General features: G+C 41.0%; 2 protein-coding genes across 2 annotated transcripts in view; both read right to left on the bottom strand.

Annotated features, from left to right (window-relative positions):
• LOC129189690 (protocadherin beta-16-like) overlaps window positions 1–17,914 on the bottom strand; it is a 97,365-nt gene that overhangs the window by 70,855 nt on the left and 8,596 nt on the right. The window lies entirely within an intron of this gene.
• On the bottom strand, window positions 934–4,240 carry LOC129189695 (protocadherin beta-16-like). The gene has a single exon (XM_054791652.1). It carries the CDS (start codon window positions 3,328–3,330, stop codon window positions 934–936), a length of 2,397 nt encoding a protein of 798 aa, XP_054647627.1. The 5' UTR covers window positions 3,331–4,240.

Here is a 17,914-nt window from a genome sequence, read left to right as displayed (position 1 = left end):
CCAGTAATGTGTGGTATTTTTGAATTAAATATAAGGTAAATATGACTGGATTTCAGTATGCAAACAGTATATAAAAGAGAAACTATAACAAAATACTTTTATAAAAGGAGCGACAATGCAACACAATGGTGAGATTTCAATAAAGGAAAATTATCTTTGTATGAACATAAAATAATATCCTAATAAAAAATATTATCAGCAATAATTCACAAAGTAGGTAATTAAATATGACAGAAGATAAAATATGAAATGACAATTTGAAAACATCTAAAAAGTAAACCAAGGCTGAAGAAGTGTTTCTAATCCTTCCATACCAAAAAATGTTTCAAAAACTTAAAGGATAATGATTAATCATAAACTCCAAAGATTCATGTGGCTTGCCAACATCTCAGTTTCGTTCTGTAACAAGAATGAATTAGATAGGAAGCCTATTAATACTACTACTACTAATATACTTGGCGGACGCATCCGAGATTGAGTACACATTGCCTTGCCAAATGTCCCTGTCCATAAACAGTGTTTGCACGTCGGCTAATCCATGCCGTATTAACTCATGCAATACAATCAATATAGTTCAGAGGTTGTCTTCCTCTCTTTAGGCAGGGTAGTCTCAAGGAAATTACATGAGATATTATTTGTTCCTTGGCACAGAAACAGTGACAAGCAAATGGTGTTGGACGACAGACTACAAAAGAAGAAATGGGTGGAATATCTCCATAGATAGGAATGCTTGTATGTTTTAGTACTGACTCAGTACTTTAGTAACAGCAGTAAAACAGCAAAAAATGTATGGTACCTATTGTTTGCTAATCAAGACAAATACAGCAACTCTGAAGTGTAGTTGATCCAAAGTCTCAGCAAAGACCATCATATAGAGTATATTAGACCGCATGCCTTTGTGAAACAATAAATTCAATTAAATATGTCTCTTGTTCATACCTCAGGGGAGCCTTGAGTATCTCCAAACATCTCATCAAAGTCAGTTGGACTTTTCCTCAGAGTCTGGTCAGCAGGCAGTGTGTTGTCATTGTAAGAAGACACAAACTTAAAGTCACTGGTTCTAGAACCTGTTGTCAAGTAGGCGTCATAGTTGTAGGTGCTGCGTAAAGTTCCTGTGCCATCAACATCTGCGTAATTAGGAGGGACATAAGCGCTGGGAATGGCAACTGCTCCATCAAACAACAGTCTGGGCTTTCTCCTGCGGCAAAACCTCACACCCAAGACGATGATGATGAAAGTCAGAAAGAAGGTGGACACAGACACCAGCGCAATGATCAGATAAGACGTCAGTTTGGAATTCTTCTCATCATAAGAAATGTCCTTCAGTTCTGGCACCTCAGCCAAGTTATCAGAAATAAGTAAATACATGGAGCAGGTGGCAGAGAGAGGGGGCTGTCCGTTATCTTTCACTGCCACAATCAGGTTCTGTTTCATGCTGTCAGATTCAGAAATGTCCCGCTGGGTCCTGATCTCTCCACTGTGGAGACCAATGGTGAAAAGTCCCGGATCAGTGGACTTGACTATATGGTAGGACAGCCAGGCGTTCTGTCCTGAGTCTGCATCCACCGCTATCACTTTGGACACCACAGAGCCTCCGTGTGCAGCTTTGGGGACCAGCTCGGTCATGAAGGAGTTGCCCTCTGGGGAGGGGTACAGTATCTGAGGAGAGTTGTCATTCACATCCGATATGAACACACTGACACTCACGTTGCTGCTCAGTGGAGGAGAACCGTTGTCTCTGGCCATGACATGGATTTTAAAACTCCTCAAGTGTTCATAATCAAAAGACCTGACAGCATGGATCACTCCAGTGTCTCCATTAACAGATACATAGGAGGACACCGGGGCACCGTTCACCTCAGCGGCAAGCAGAGAATAAATCACGGTACCATTCTGTCGCCAATCGGGGTCTCGAGCACGAACGGAACATAAAGTGGAGCCAGCTTTGTTATTTTCACTCACATATGCACTGTACGACTGTTCCTCAAACACAGGTGGGTTGTCATTGATGTCTGCTACGGAGAAGTGAATAATTTTAGAGGAGGACAGAGGAGGAGAGCCCTCATCCGTGGCACTGATTGTAATGTTGTAATCAGACACTAGTTCACGGTCCAGTTGTCCAGTAGTCACCAGAGAATAATAGTTTTTAATAGAAGGAAGTAGTTTAAAGGGGACATTTTGTTGAATGGAGCAGCGGACCTGTCCATTTTGCTCAGAGTCTCTGTCCTGCACATTAATTATGCCCACCTCAGTATCAGGTGACAGGTTCTCTGGTACTGGATTAGACAGCGACTTTAGTAGTATAACAGGAGTGTTATCATTTACATCAGTAAGATCAATGATTAATGTTGAATAAGACACTAATCCAAGACCATCTTTTGCACTTATTTGCATTTCATATGATGTCACTTTCTCATAATCAACAACACCAGCAACTCTCACATCTCCAGTTTTTGGGTGCAATGTAAATTCATTACTATTGTCATCAGAAACATGGTCAAATGCATATGTAATTTCACTATTTAAGCCTTCATCTGCATCACTGGCACTCACTGTGATCACCAAGATATCAAGAGGAGAGTTTTCAGGCAGACTGGCTTTATAAACAGTCTGAGTAAACACTGGTACATTATCATTAGCATCCAGCACAGTGACGTGTATGACTACTGTACCTGATCTTTGAGGAGTGCCGCCATCATATGCCGTCAGCGAGAGCATGATGTCTTTTTTATCTTCTCTATCTAATTCTTTATCTAAGACTAGTTCACAGTACTTCCGTCTACCTTTAGTGTTTACATTTAATTTGAAATTATCATTTTGCTGTAAAGTGTAGCTTTGAACAGCATTTTCTCCAATGTCTCCATCGTGTGCTTCCCCGAGAAGAAAATGAGCACCCCTGACCGCGGATTCTCGGATTTCAAATTTGAGCGCATCTTCTTTAAACTGTGGTGAATTATCGTTAATATCTAAAACACGAATATTAATACGGTGTAGCTCTAATGGGGTTTCCAGCACAAGTTCTTGTTTAAGAACACATGAAGCCTTTTTGCCACAAAGCCCTTCTCTGTCAATTCTCTCCTGAACAACCAAATCACCAGTGTTGAGGTTGATGCCGCAGTGCTGAATGTTGTTATCCTCAGGATCAATGCGGGCTTTACGAGCAGATAACTGGCCCAAATCAAGTCCCAAATCCTTGGCAATATTCCCAATCACAGACCCACGTTTCATCTCCTCTGAGATAGAGTAGCTCACGTCTCCGTTGATGGTGTGGAAGAAAAGGAAAAGAAACGCGAGGCCATAGCTGTCAGACGCCAATCTTTTGTTCTCCATTGTAATAAAAATCTTAAGAAAAAAATGTCTAAATGTAAAAAATATGGTAATGATCTCCGCGTATATATACAGCTTTTTACACGGCCGTCATGTTATCAAGCGTCTCGACAGCAGCAACACAATGCCAAAATCTGGTACGTGTGTTAATATAAATGGGTGGGAAATCAAGGAAATTCTGTTCATAAGTGCATACTGACCCCTAGAGTATATTTTTCAACATAACAACTCGTAGTGTGGCGAGAAGAATAACTGCAGATTGTTACAACCAACATTAGTGAGACGTAAATTTTGCATGACTTTTCATTTAGAAAAGGGGTTTGTTTTTAAGCATTTCTGAGCATAATAAAATAACACAGTAATACCTTATATAAGTTAAAAATAATAAAGAATACCCCAGCACAAATGTAAAGTCACGAGAATTTAAAATGTGCTTTACAAAAAAGAAGCTGGGTGAAAAGAACAAACGAATCAGCAGACAAAAGGGACTATGAGTTCAGCACCATGGACAGAGGTATGTGTCAGAATGTGTTCAAAACGAGGTAAGCAGGTAAAAAAAAAAAGACACACTTCCTGCACTTGGTAGTTGGGCACCTCGAACAGGCACATTTTAGTATAATATATTACATATGAAATGGTCTAACGTTTTTCTCCCTCAGGTTGTATTATTTGCACCAATATTTTTCTAAGCATTTCCAAAGTGTTTTTACGATACAGCCCATGGACACAAACTGATATGAATAAAAATCAAGGATTGTGGCTTTTCATTTGCTCAAATGAGATGTGTGGTGTCTCAAGGATTCAAAAATGACTGATTGTTTGTCTATATGTGCCATGTGACTGGATGATAATCAGTCCAGGGTGTACCCCACCTCTTTCTCGCTGCAAGTTAGCCAGAGCAGGCTCCAGCTCACCCCTGACCTTAATGGGCACAAGCGGTATCGAAAATGTATGGATGGTTGATTGGATATTCTACGTTGTCCAGAGGTGTGAATGTGAGCATTAATGGTTGTGTGTACGTGCCCTGCAATTGTCTGACAACCAGTCGAGAGTATATCCCACCTCTCTCTTGCCCAAAATTAAATGGGATAGGCTTCCAGCTCACCCATGACTCTAGTGGCGAGCACTATAGAAAATAGATTGACTGAGGCCCTGTACTGTTCCAGCATGATTGGGAGCCAGCACATTGTCTTTCAGATCCAACAGCATATATAACCTCACAAATATTTTGAATGAAACAAAAGTTCCCACATACACATTCCAACATTAAAAAAAAATCTTCACAGAAGAGTGAAAGCTGTTATATATTTTTTTCCAATTCTTAAGGATGTAAGGACCAAAATGTTTGAATAATGTTATTGATAGAAAAACAGCACCAACCTTTATGAATGTAACTACATCCTGCACATAATAAGCTAATGAAGGAGTCTTACAGCCAGGAAGGTAATCACTTTCTCATAATTTAAAAAAAAAACAGGTGTGAGTTGAAGGTTGATGCAAATTAAAATATTCAACAACAGCAGTCAATGAGTCTGTATTTCCTCTCAAATGAATGTCCATGCACAAAACCATTCTGACAAATACAACATTCAAAAGCACTGAGCTTCTCTCTAATCAAAACAGGGATGTGCAAGAAAATCTGATTAAGGACTTCAAGTAGTTTGTTGACATGGATCAATAAGAAAGCACATCTCAAGAATCAAAAACATTGTCAGCAAAAAAAACGGCGATCTCAAAATTGACGTGTGTCTTGAGAGATTATTTGTACATGGCACAACAAATGATTACAGAAATATTTGTGTTTGTAAAATGGCAGGTTTCAACTTGTTCTGCACACTCTAGCTTATATGAGTAAAGGTGCCTACCTCCAAAGGGTCAAAAGAATCTTGAAGCTCATCAACAAAGTCAGAAGGACTTTTCCTCAGAGTCTGGTCAGCAGGCAGTGTGTTGTCATTGTAAGAAGACACAAACTTAAAGTCACTGGTTCTTGAACCTGTTGTCAAGTAGGCGTCATAGTTGTAGGTGCTGCGTAAAGTTCCTGTGCCGTCAACATCTGCGTAATTAGGAGGAAGATAAGCACTGGGAATGGCAACTGCTCCATCAAACAACAGTCTGGGCTTTCTCCTGCGACAAAACCGCACACCCAGGACGATGATGATGAAGGTCAGAAAGAAGGTGGACACAGACACCAGCGCGATGATCAGATAAGACGTCAGTTTGGAATTCTTCTCGTCATAAGAAATGTCCTTCAGTTCTGGCACCTCAGCCAAGTTATCAGAAATAAGTAAATACATGGAGCAGGTGGCAGAGAGAGGGGGCTGTCCGTTATCTTTCACTGCCACAATCAGGTTCTGTTTCATGCTGTCAGATTCAGAAATGTCCCGCTGGGTCCTGATCTCTCCACTGTGGAGACCAATGGTGAAAAGTCCCGGATCAGTGGACTTGACTATATGATAGGACAGCCAGGCGTTCTGTCCGGAGTCTGCATCCACCGCTATCACTTTGGACACCACAGAGCCTCCGTGTGCAGCTTTGGGGACCAGCTCGGTCATGAAGGAGTTGCCCTCTGGGGCAGGGTACAGTATCCGTGGAGAATTGTCATTCACATCCGATATGAAAACACTGACACTAACGTTGCTGCTCAGTGGAGGAGAACCGTTGTCTCTGGCCATGACATGGACTTTAAAGCTCCTCAGGTGTTCATAATCAAGGGACCTGACAGCATGGATCACTCCAGTGTCCCCATTAACAGATACATATGAGGACACCGGGGCACCGTTCACCTCAGCGGCTAACAGAGAATAAATAACGGTACCGTTCTGTCTCCAGTCGGGGTCTCGAGCACTAACAGAACATAAAGTGGAGCCAGCTTTGTTATTTTCACTCACATATGCACTGTATGACTGTTCCTCAAACACAGGTGGGTTGTCATTGATGTCTGCTACAGATAAGTGAATACTTTTAGAGGACGACAGAGGAGGAGAGCCCTCATCAGTGGCACTGATTGTAATGTTGTAATCAGATACTAGTTCACGGTCCAGTTGTCCAGTAGTCACCAAAGAATAATAGTTTTTAATAGAAGGAAGTAGTTTAAAGGGGACATTTTGCTGAATGGAGCAGTGGACCTGTCCATTCTGCTCAGAGTCTCTGTCCTGCACATTAATGATGCCCACCTCAGTGCCAGGTGACACATTCTCCGGTACTGGATTAGACAGTGATTTCAGTTGTATACCTGGTCTGTTGTCATTTGTGTCAGTAACTTCAATAATTAACGAACAATATGAAATCAATCCCAGACCATCTATTGCACTTATTTGCATTTCATATGATGACATTTTCTCATAATCAACAACACCAGACACTCTTACATCTCCAGTCTTCGGGTGCAATGTAAATACCTTACTATTGTCATCAGAAACATGGTCAAATGCATATGTAATTTCACTATTTAAGCCTTCATCTGCATCACTTGCACTCACTGTGATCACCAATGTATCAGGAGGAGAATTTTCAGGCACACTGGCTTTATAAACAGTCTGACTAAACACTGGTACATTATCATTAGCATCCAGCACAGTGACGTGTATGACTACTGTACCTGATCTCTGAGGAGTGCCGCCATCATATGCGGTCAGCGAGAGCATGATGTCTTTTTTATCTTCTCTATCTAATTCTTTGTCTAAGATCAATTCACAGTACTTCCGTCCACCCGGTTTAGTGTTTACATTTAATTTGAAATGTTCATTCTGCTGTAAAGTGTAGCTTTGAACAGCGTTTTCTCCGATGTCTGCATCATATGCTTCTCTAAGAGGAAAACGAGCACCCCTGACTGCTATTTCCAGAATTTCAAATTTTAGGAATTCCTCGTTAAACTGTGGTAAATTATCATTTATATCTGAAACACGGATGTTGATACGGTGCAGTTCTAATGGGTTTTCCAGCACAAGTTCTTGTTTAAGGAAACACGAAGCCTTTTTCCCACAAAGCCCTTCTCTGTCAATCCTCTCCTGAACAACCAAGTCACCAGTGTTAAGGTTGATGTCGCAGTGCTGAACGTTATCCTCAGGATCAATGCGTGCTTTACGGGCAGATAACTGGCCCAAATCAAGTCCCAAATCCTTGGCGATATTCCCAATTACGGATCCACGTTTCATCTCCTCCGGGATAGAGTAGCTCACGTCTCCGTTGATGGTGTGGAGGAATAGAAAAAGAAACGCGAGGCCGTAGGTACCAGACGCAAATCTTTTGTTCTCCATTGTAATAAAAATGTTAAGAAAAAAATGTGTAACTGCAAAACAATATGGTTATGGTCTCCCAGATATTCACAGCTCTTTACACGGCCGTCATGAAATCAAATGTCTCGACCGAAGCGAGGAAAAATTCTGGTACGTGTGTTGACGTGTAAATGGGTGGGAAATTGAGGATATTCTGTTTATGAGTGCATACTGACCCCTAGAGTACATTTGTCGACAAAGCAACTAGTGAAACAGACTGGTTGTTACCAACCTACATCACTAGGATGTACAGTATGTTTTTCATGGTCGTTCATTTGTAAAAGTGTGCTGTTAGAAAGCAATTCTGAGCATAATAAAAAAAAAAAACAATAATAGCTAATACATGTAAAAAAAAAAATAAATAAATGATACCCCAACATCGGTGTAAAGTCATAAGGATTTTAAACGTGTTTTCCAAAACAAGAAGTTGTGTGACAAGACTCAATAATCACCAAAGCAAAACGTGACAATCCCTTCAGCACCATGGACAGGGATACAGACATGCAGTGGCCCTACAACTGTCAGAAAGTGTTCAAAGCGAGGCAAGTACATAAAATCAATCGCTGCCCATGACAATTGAGACACTCTAACAGGCACATTTCAGCATAGTGTATCATACAAGAAATGGTCTGAAGTTGACCTCAATCAGAAGGCAATAACCACCACCTACGGGTATATTTCCAGCAAAATTTCTCAATATATACGCAGTTTACTATCGAACTGATGGGCAAATTAATATTGGAAAGTATAGCATGAACCTTCATGGCTTTTCGTTTCCTCGAGGGAGATTTTTAATTCAACAAATATTTTGCATATCCTCAACACTGAAATAAAAATTGCAACACAACCAGGAACACATTCATTAAGAGGTTTATGTTTAAGCCTGAGTTTGAATTGGACCCCATGTTTATTGTATATCTTATTTTTTTTATCTTACCTTTTAACTTAAGAAATATGAAAATGCTTTTAACATTAATAGTAATTAACTGGGGAAGGCCCTGTAGTGTTCTAGTGCTCAAAGCGTAGACCATAAAGGAATTATTGGATGAGTTTGGTGAAGAAGTACTGAAAAGCACTGACCTGAAGTCAACAAAAGAGGTTGTAGGCCAGCACATCATATTTCAAGTCCAATATCAGTGACCTCTAACCTCACATACTGTATCTTCTGCATTAAACAAATTAAACACACTCCAACGTCTTCCTCACAGAGTAGAAGCTGTTATGACTTCAAAGTGGGCTTTTAAAAAAATCTTCTCATTTCCTTGAGACGCAATGACTAGAATACGTTTATCACAGCAACAACTTTGTGGATAAAACTAAACCTGCTCACACAAAGCTAATAAAGAAATATGACTCCCCTCCAATGAATATCCGCGCACACAAACAGCTGGATAAATGCAACCATCAAAAGTATTGAGGTTGATCAAAACAGCGATGTGCAAAAAAAAATCTGATTGCATGTGGACCAAAACGTAGTTGTTGACATGGATCAATAGGAACTTATTAAGAATCAAAAAGATCTTCAGCAAAATACTACAATCTCAAAATTAACATTGGTGTTGAGAGATTATTTGACTCAATTACTTTTGTTTGTGAAATGCAGGTTGTAGCTTGTCCGTCACAATCTGGATATTATTTGCAAAAGTGCCTACCTCCAAAGGGTCGAAAGAATCGTGAAGCTCATCAACAAAGTCAGTGGGGCTTTTCTTCAGAGTCTGGTCAGCAGACAGCGTGTTGTCATTGTAAGAAGACACAAACTTAAAGTCACTGGTTCTAGAACCTGTTGTCAAGTAGGCATCATAGTTGTAGGTGCTGCGTAAAGTTCCCGTGCCATCAACATCTGCGTAATTAGGAGGGAGATAAGCACTAGGGATGGCAACTGCTCCATCAAACAACAGTCTGGGCTTTCTCCTGCGACAAAACCTCACAGCGAGGACGATGATGATGAAGGTCAGAAAGAAGGTAGACACAGACACCAGTGCGATGATCAGATAAGACGTCAGTTTGGAATTCTTCTCATCATAAGAAATGTCCTTCAGTTCTGGCACCTCAGCCAAGTTATCAGAAATAAGTAAATACATGGAGCAGGTGGCAGAGAGAGGGGGCTGACCGTTATCTTTCACTGCCACAATCAGGTTCTGTTTCATGCTGTCAGATTCAGAAATGTCCCGCTGGGTCCTGATCTCTCCACTGTGGAGACCAATGGTGAAAAGTCCCGGATCAGTGGATTTGACAATATAGTAGGAAAGCCAGGCATTCTGTCCAGAATCTGCATCTACTGCTATCACTTTGGACACTACAGAGCCTCCATGTGCAGCTTTAGGGACCAGCTCGGTCATGAAGGAGTTGCCCTCTGGGGAGGGGTACAGTATCTGAGGAGAGTTGTCATTCACATCCGATATGAACACACCGACACTCACGTTGCTGCTTAGTGGAGGAGAACCGTTGTCTCTGGCCATGACGTAGATTTTAAAACTCTTCAAGTGTTCATAATCAAACTGCCTGACAGCGTGGATGACCCCCGTGTCTCCATTAACAGATACATAGGAGGACATCGGTGCACCGTTCACCTCAGAAGCTAGCAGAGAATAAATCACGGTACCGTTCTGTCTCCAGTCAGGGTCTCGAGCACTAACAGAACATAAAGTGGAGCCAACATTGTTATTTTCACTCAAATATGCACTGTATGACTGTTCCTCAAACACAGGTGGGTTGTCATTGATGTCTGCTACAGATAAGTAAATACTTTTAGAAGAGGACAGAGGAGGAGAGCCCTCATCAGTGGCACTGATTGTAATGTTGTAATCAGACACTAGTTCACGGTCCAGTTGTCCAGTAGTCACCAGAGAATAATAGTTTTTAATAGAAGGAATTAATTTAAAAGGGACGTTTTGTTGAATGGAGCAGCGGACCTGTCCATTCTGCTCAGAGTCTCTGTCTTGCACATTAATGATGCCCACCTCAGTACCAGGTGACACATTCTCTGGTACTGGATTGGATAGCGATTTCAGTTGTATAACTGGGGTGTTGTCATTTGTGTCAATTACGTCAATAATCAAAGAACAATATGAAATCAATCCTAAACCATCTATCGCGCTTATTTGCATTTCATATAATGACATTTCCTCATAATCAACAACACCAGCCACTCGTACATCTCCAGTCTTTGGGTGCAATGTAAATACATTACTGTTGTCATCAGAAACATGGTCAAATGCATATGTAATTTCACTATTTAAGCCTTCATCTGCATCACTTGCACTCACTGTGATCACCAAGGTATCAAGAGGAGAATTTTCAGGGATACTGGCTTTATAAACAGTCTGACTAAACACTGGTACATTATCATTAGCATCCAGCACAGTGACGTGTATGACTACTGTACCGGATCTCTGAGGAGTGCCGCCATCATATGCGGTCAGTGAGAGCATGATGTTTTTTTTATCTTCTCTATCTAATTCTTTGTCTAATACCAACTCACAGTGCTTGCGACCACCTGGTTTAGAAATTACATTTAATTTGAAATGATCGTTCTGCTGCAAAGTATAGCTTTGTACAGCATTTTCTCCAATGTCTCCGTCATGTGCTTCTCTTAGAGGAAAACGCTCACCTTTGTCTGCCGATTCCCGAATTTCTATTTTTAGTAAGTCTTCATGAAACTGCGGTGAATTATCATTAACATCTAAAACACGAATATTAATACGGTGCAGCTCTAATGGGTTTTCCATTACAAGTTCTTGTTTTAGCATACATGAAGCCTTTTTCACACAAAGCTTTTCTCTGTCAATCCTCTCCTGAACAACCAAGTCACCAGTGTTGAGGTTGATGCCGCAGTGCTGAACGTTGTTATCCTCAGGATCAATGCGTGCTTTACGGGCAGATAACTGGCCCAAATCAAGTCCCAAATCCTTGGCGATATTCCCAATTACTGATCCACGTTTCATCTCCTCTGGGATAGAGTAGCTCAAGTCTCCATTGACGGTGTGGAGGAAAAGGAAAAGAAACGCGAGGCCACAGCTGCCAGAAGCAAATCTTTTGCTCTCCATTGCAAGAAAATGTTAAGAAAAAAAATGTGTAAGTGTAAAATAATATGGTTATGATCTCCCCGGATATCCACTGCGTTTTACACGGCCGGCTTGTATTTAAGCGTCTCGACCGAAGCGACACAAGAGGAACTATAATCTGGTACGTATGTTGATACAAAATGGGTGGGAAATGAAGGGTCTTCTGTTCATGAGTGCATACTGACCCCTAGAGTACATTTGTCGACATAGCAACGAGTGAAAAAGAGTAACTGAAATTGTTACCAACCTACATCACTGGGATGTATGTTTTGTATGGCCGTTCATTCGTAAAGTGAGCTGTTAGAAAGCAATTCTGGGCATAATAAAATAATACTACAAAAGATAATACAGTATATGTTTTAAATAATAAAGGATACTCCAACATAAATGTAAAGTGATACGAATTTTAAATGTATTTTCCAATACAAGAAGTTGGGTGACAAGACTCAAGTATCAGCAAAGAAAAACGTGACAATCAATTCAGCACCATGGACAGGGACATACGCATGCAGTGGCTCCGAAAACTGTCAGAAAGTATTCAAAGCGAGGCAAGTAGATCAAATCAACATGCAGATGCTCCCTGCTCATAACAATTGAGCCACTCTAACAAGCATAATTTCAGCATAATGTATCACACAAGAAATAGTGTGAAGTTTCCCTCAATCAGAAGGTAATAACCACCACCTATCAGCATATCGCTAGAAAAATTTCTCAATACATTCAAGCGGTTTTACTATCGAACTGAGAATCAAATTAACATCAGAACGTATAGCATGAAGCTCCAGGACTTTTAGTTTCCTCATGGTGACATTAATTAAGAGGTGCATTCTTGAGTCTGAGTTTGCACTGTACCCTATATTTATCTTATATCTTATTTTTCTTTATCTTAGAACTTGAGAAATAAGAAAATGCTTTCAACTTTAATAGTAATTAACTGGGGAAGGCCATATAGTGTTCCATCATGAGTTTGCTCCAATGCCAAAAGCATGGCCAATAAAGGCATTCTTGGATGGGTTTGATGGCAAGATACTGAAAAGCGCTAACCTGACATGAACAAAAGAGATCGTAGCCCAGAACATCATCTTTCAAGTCCAATATCAGGGACCTTTAAGCTCACAAATCTTCTGAATGAAACAAAATTCCCACAGACACACTCCGACATTTTGCATAAAGTCTTCCACAAAAGAGTAGAAGCTGTTATAGCTGCAAAGTGGGCGACTTTTCTATTCCTTTAGATGTAATGACCAGAATACTTTTATCACAGCACCAACCTTTGTGGATTAAACCAAACCTACTCACACAAAGTTAATAAAGAAATATAACTCCTTTCAAATTAATATTCATGCACAAAAACAGCTGGATAAATGCAACTATCAAAAGCATTGAGGTTTTCTGTAATCAAACCAAGGATGCGCAAGAAACCGGCTGCGGACCTCTAAGTAGTTGTTGATATGGATCAATCAGAACTCATATATTAAGAATCAAAAAGATCATCAAATACAGCAATCTCAAAAGTAACATTGGTTTTGAGAGATCATTTGACTGTATTATTTTTGTTTCTGAAATGCAAGTCCTAGCTTGTCCATCACAAATTGGATATTAGTGTCACAAGTGCCTACCTCCAAGGGGTCGAAGGAATCATGAAGCTCATCAACAAAATCAGTTGGGCTTTTCCTCAGAGTCTGGTCAGCTGGCAGTGTGTTGTCATTGTAAGAAGACACAAACTTAAAGTCACTGGTTCTAGAACCTGTTGTCAAGTAGGCGTCATAGTTGTAGGTGCTGCGTAAAGTTCCTGTGCCATCAACATCTGCATAATTAGGAGGGAGATATGCACTGGGGATGGCAACTGCTCCATCAAACAACAGTCTGGGCTTTCTCCTGTGACAAAACTTCACACCCAAGACGATGATGATGAAGGTCAGAAAGAAGGTGGACACAGACACCAGCGCGATGATCAGATAAGACGTCAGCTTGGAATTCTTCTCATCATAAGAAATGTCCTTCAGTTCTGGCACCTCAGCCAAGTTATCAGAAATAAGTAAATACATGGAGCAGGTGGCAGAGAGAGGGGGCTGTCCGTTATCTTTCACTGCCACAATCAGGTTCTGTTTCATGCTGTCAGATTCAGAAATGTCCCGCTGGGTCCTGATCTCTCCACTGTGGAGACCAATGGTGAAAAGTCCTGGATCAGTGGACTTGACTATATGGTAGGACAGCCAGGCGTTCTGTCCAGAGTCTGCATCCACCGCTATCACTTTGGACACCACAGAGCCTCCGTGCGCAGCTTTGGGGACCAGCTCAGTCATGAAGGAGTTGCCTTCTGGGGAGGGGTACAGTATCTGAGGAGAGTTGTCATTCACATCCGATATGAAAACACTGACACTCACGTTGCTGCTCAGTGGAGGAGAACCGTTGTCTCTGGCCATGACGTGGACTTTAAAACTCCTCAAGTGTTCATAATCAAACTGCTTGGCAGCGTGGATGACCCCCGTGTCTCCATTAACAGACACATAGGACGACACCGGGAACCCGTTCACCTCAGCAGCTAGCAGAGAATAAATCACGGTACCATTCTGTCTCCAGTCAGGGTCTCGAGCACTAACGGAACATAAAGTGGAGCCAGCTTTGTTATTTTCACTCACATATGCACTGTACGACTCTTCCTCAAACACAGGTGGGTTGTCATTGATGTCTGCTACAGATAAGTGAATACTCTTAGAGGAGGACAGAGGAGGAGAGCCCTCGTCTGTGGCACTGATTGTAATGTTGTAATCAGACATAAGTTCACGGTCCAGTTGTCCAGTAGTCACCAGAGAATAATAGTTTTTAATAGAAGGAACTAACTTAAATGGGACATTTTGCTGAATGGAGCAGTGGACCTGTCCATTCTTCTCAGAGTCTCTGTCCTGTACATTAATGATGCCCACCTCTGTACCAGGTGACACATTCTCCGGTACTGGATTAGACAGTGATTTCAGTTGTATAACTGGGGTGTTGTCATTTGTGTCAGTAACTTCAATAATTAAAGAACAATATGAAATTAATCCTAAACCATCTATCGCGCTTATTTGCATTTCATATGATGACATTTCCTCATAATCAACAACACCAGCCACTCTTACATCTCCACTTTTGGGATGCAATGTAAATACATTACTATTGTCATCAGAAACATGGTCAAATGCATATGTAATTTCACTATTTAAGCCTTCATCTGCATCACTTGCACTCACTGTGATCACCAATGAATCAAGAGGAGAGTTTTCAGGCACACTGGCTTTATAAACAGCCTGACTAAACACTGGTACATTATCATTAGCATCCAGCACAGTGACGTGTATGACTACTGTACCTGATCTCTGAGGAGTGCCGCCATCATATGCCGTCAGCAAGAGCATGATGTCTTTTTTATCTTCTCTATCTAATTCTTTGTCTAAGACCAATTCACAATACTTCCTTCCACCTGGTTTAGTGTTTAAATGTAATTTGAAATGATTGTTCTGCTGCAAAGTATAGCTTTGTACAGTGTTTTCACCGATGTCTCCATCGTGTGCTTCTCTGAGAAGAAAACGAGCACCCTTCACCGCTGATTCCCGGATTTCAAATTTAAGCGAATCCTCATTGAACTGCGGTGAATTATCATTAACATCTAAAACACGAATATTAACACGGTGCAGCTCTAACGGGTTTTCCAGTACAAGTTCTTGTTTAAGAACACACGCAGCCTTTTTCACACAAAGCTTTTCTCTGTCAATCCTCTCCTGAACAACCAAATCACCAGTGTTGAGGTTGATGCCGCAGTGCTGAACGTTGTTATCCTCAGGATCAATGCGTGCTTTACGGGCAGATAACTGGCCCAAATCAAGTCCCAAGTCCTTGGCGATATTCCCAATTACTGATCCACGTTTCATCTCCTCTGGGATAGAGTAGCTCAAGTCTCCATTGACGGTGTGGAGGAAAAGGAAAAGAAACGCGAGGCCACAGCTGCCAGAAGCAAATCTTTTGCTCTCCATTGCAAGAAAATGTTAAGAAAAAAAAATGTGTAAGTGTAAAATAATATGGTTATGATCTCCCCGGATATCCACTGCGTTTTACACGGCCGGCTTGTATTTAAGCGTCTCGACCGAAGCGACACAAGAGGAACTATAATCTGGTACGTGTGTTGATATAAATGGGTGGGAAATGAAGGGTCTTCTGTTCATGAGTGCATACTGACCCCTAGAGTACATTTGTCGACATAGCAACGAGTGAAAAAAAGTAACTGAGATTGTTACCAACCTACATCACTGGGATGTATGTTTTGTATGGCCGTTCATTCGTAAAGTGAGCTGTTAGAAAGCAATTCTGGGCATAATAAAATAATACTACAAAAGATAATACAGTATATGTTTTAAATAATAAAGGATACTCCAACATAAATGTAAAGTGATACGAATTTTAAATGTATTTTCCAATACAAGAAGTTGGGTGACAAGACTCAAGTATCAGCAAAGAAAAACGTGACAATCAATTCAGCACCATGGACAGGGACATACGCATGCAGTGGCTCCGAAAACTGTCAGAAAGTATTCAAAGCGAGGCAAGTAGATCAAATCAACATGCAGATGCTCCCTGCTCATAACAATTGAGCCACTCTAACAAGCATAATTTCAGCATAATGTATCACACAAGAAATAGTGTGAAGTTTACCTCAGTCAGAAGGTAATAACCACCACATATCAGCATATCGCTAGCAAAATTTCTCAATACATTCAAGCGGTTTTACTATCGAACAGAGAAACAAATTAACATCAGAACTTATAGCATGAAGCTCCAGGGCTTTTAGTTTCCTCATGGTGACATTAATTAAGAGGTGCATTATTGAGTCTGAGTTTGAACTGTACCCTATATTTATCTTATATCTTATTTTTCTTTATCTTATTTTTTAACTTGAGAAATAAGAAAATGTTTTTAACTTTGATAGTAATTAACTGGGGAAGACCTTGTAGTGTTCCATCATGAGTTTGCTCCAATGCCAAAAGCATGGCCAATAAAGGCATTCTTGGATGGGTTTGGCGGCGAGATACTGAAAAGCGCTAACCTGACATGAACAAAAGAGATCGTAGCCCAGAACATCATCTTTCAAGTCCAATATCATGGAGCTTTAACCTCACACATCTTCTGAATGAACCAAAATTCCCACAGACACACTCCAACATTTTGCATAAAGTCTTCCGCAAAGAGCAGAAGCATTTACAGCTGCAAAGTGGGTGATTTTTCTATTCTCACTTCCTTTAGATGTAATGACCAGAATACTTTTATCACAGCGCCAACCTTTATGGATTAAACCAAACCTACTCACACAAAGTTAATAAAGAAATATGTCTCTGTTCAAATTAATATTCATGCACAAATACAGCTGGATAAAGCAATCTCAAAAGTAACATTGGTTTTGAGAGATCATTTGACTGTATTATTTTTGTCTGTGAAATGCAAGTCCTAGCTTGTCCATCACAAATTGGATATTAGTGTCACAAGTGCCTACCTCCAAGGGGTCGAAGGAATCATGAAGCTCATCAACAAAGTCAGTTGGACTTTTCCTCAGAGTCTGGTCAGCAGGCAGCGTGTTGTCATTGTAAGAAGACACAAACTTAAAGTCACTGGTTCTAGAACCTGTTGTCAAGTAGGCGTCATAGTTGTAGGTGCTGCGTAAAGTTCCTGTGCCATCAACATCTGCATAATTAGGAGGGAGATATGCACTGGGGATGGCAACTGCTCCATCAAACAACAGTCTGGGCTTTCTCCTGTGACAAAACTTCACACCCAAGACAATGATGATGAAGGTCAGAAAGAAGGTGGACACAGACACCAGCGCGATGATCAGATAAGACGTCAGCTTGGAATTCTTCTCATCATAAGAAATGTCCTTCAGTTCTGGCACCTCAGCCAAGTTATCAGAAATAAGTAAATACATGGAGCAGGTGGCAGAGAGAGGGGGCTGTCCGTTATCTTTCACTGCCACAATCAGGTTCTGTTTCATGCTGTCAGATTCAGAAATGTCCCGCTGGGTCCTGATCTCTCCACTGTGGAGACCAATGGTGAAAAGTCCTGGATCAGTGGACTTGACTATATGATAGGACAGCCAGGCGTTCTGTCCAGAGTCTGCATCCACCGCTATCACTTTGGACACCACAGAGCCTCCGTGCGCAGCTTTGGGGACCAGCTCAGTCATGAAGGAGTTGCCTTCTGGGGAGGGGTACAGTATCTGAG

This window comes from Dunckerocampus dactyliophorus, chromosome 11 (genome assembly GCF_027744805.1).
Source record: "Dunckerocampus dactyliophorus isolate RoL2022-P2 chromosome 11, RoL_Ddac_1.1, whole genome shotgun sequence".
NCBI lineage: Eukaryota > Metazoa > Chordata > Actinopteri > Syngnathiformes > Syngnathidae > Dunckerocampus > Dunckerocampus dactyliophorus.
The sequence above is the reverse complement of the archived record's forward strand: the minus strand, read 5'-3'. Positions and strand labels throughout refer to the sequence as shown.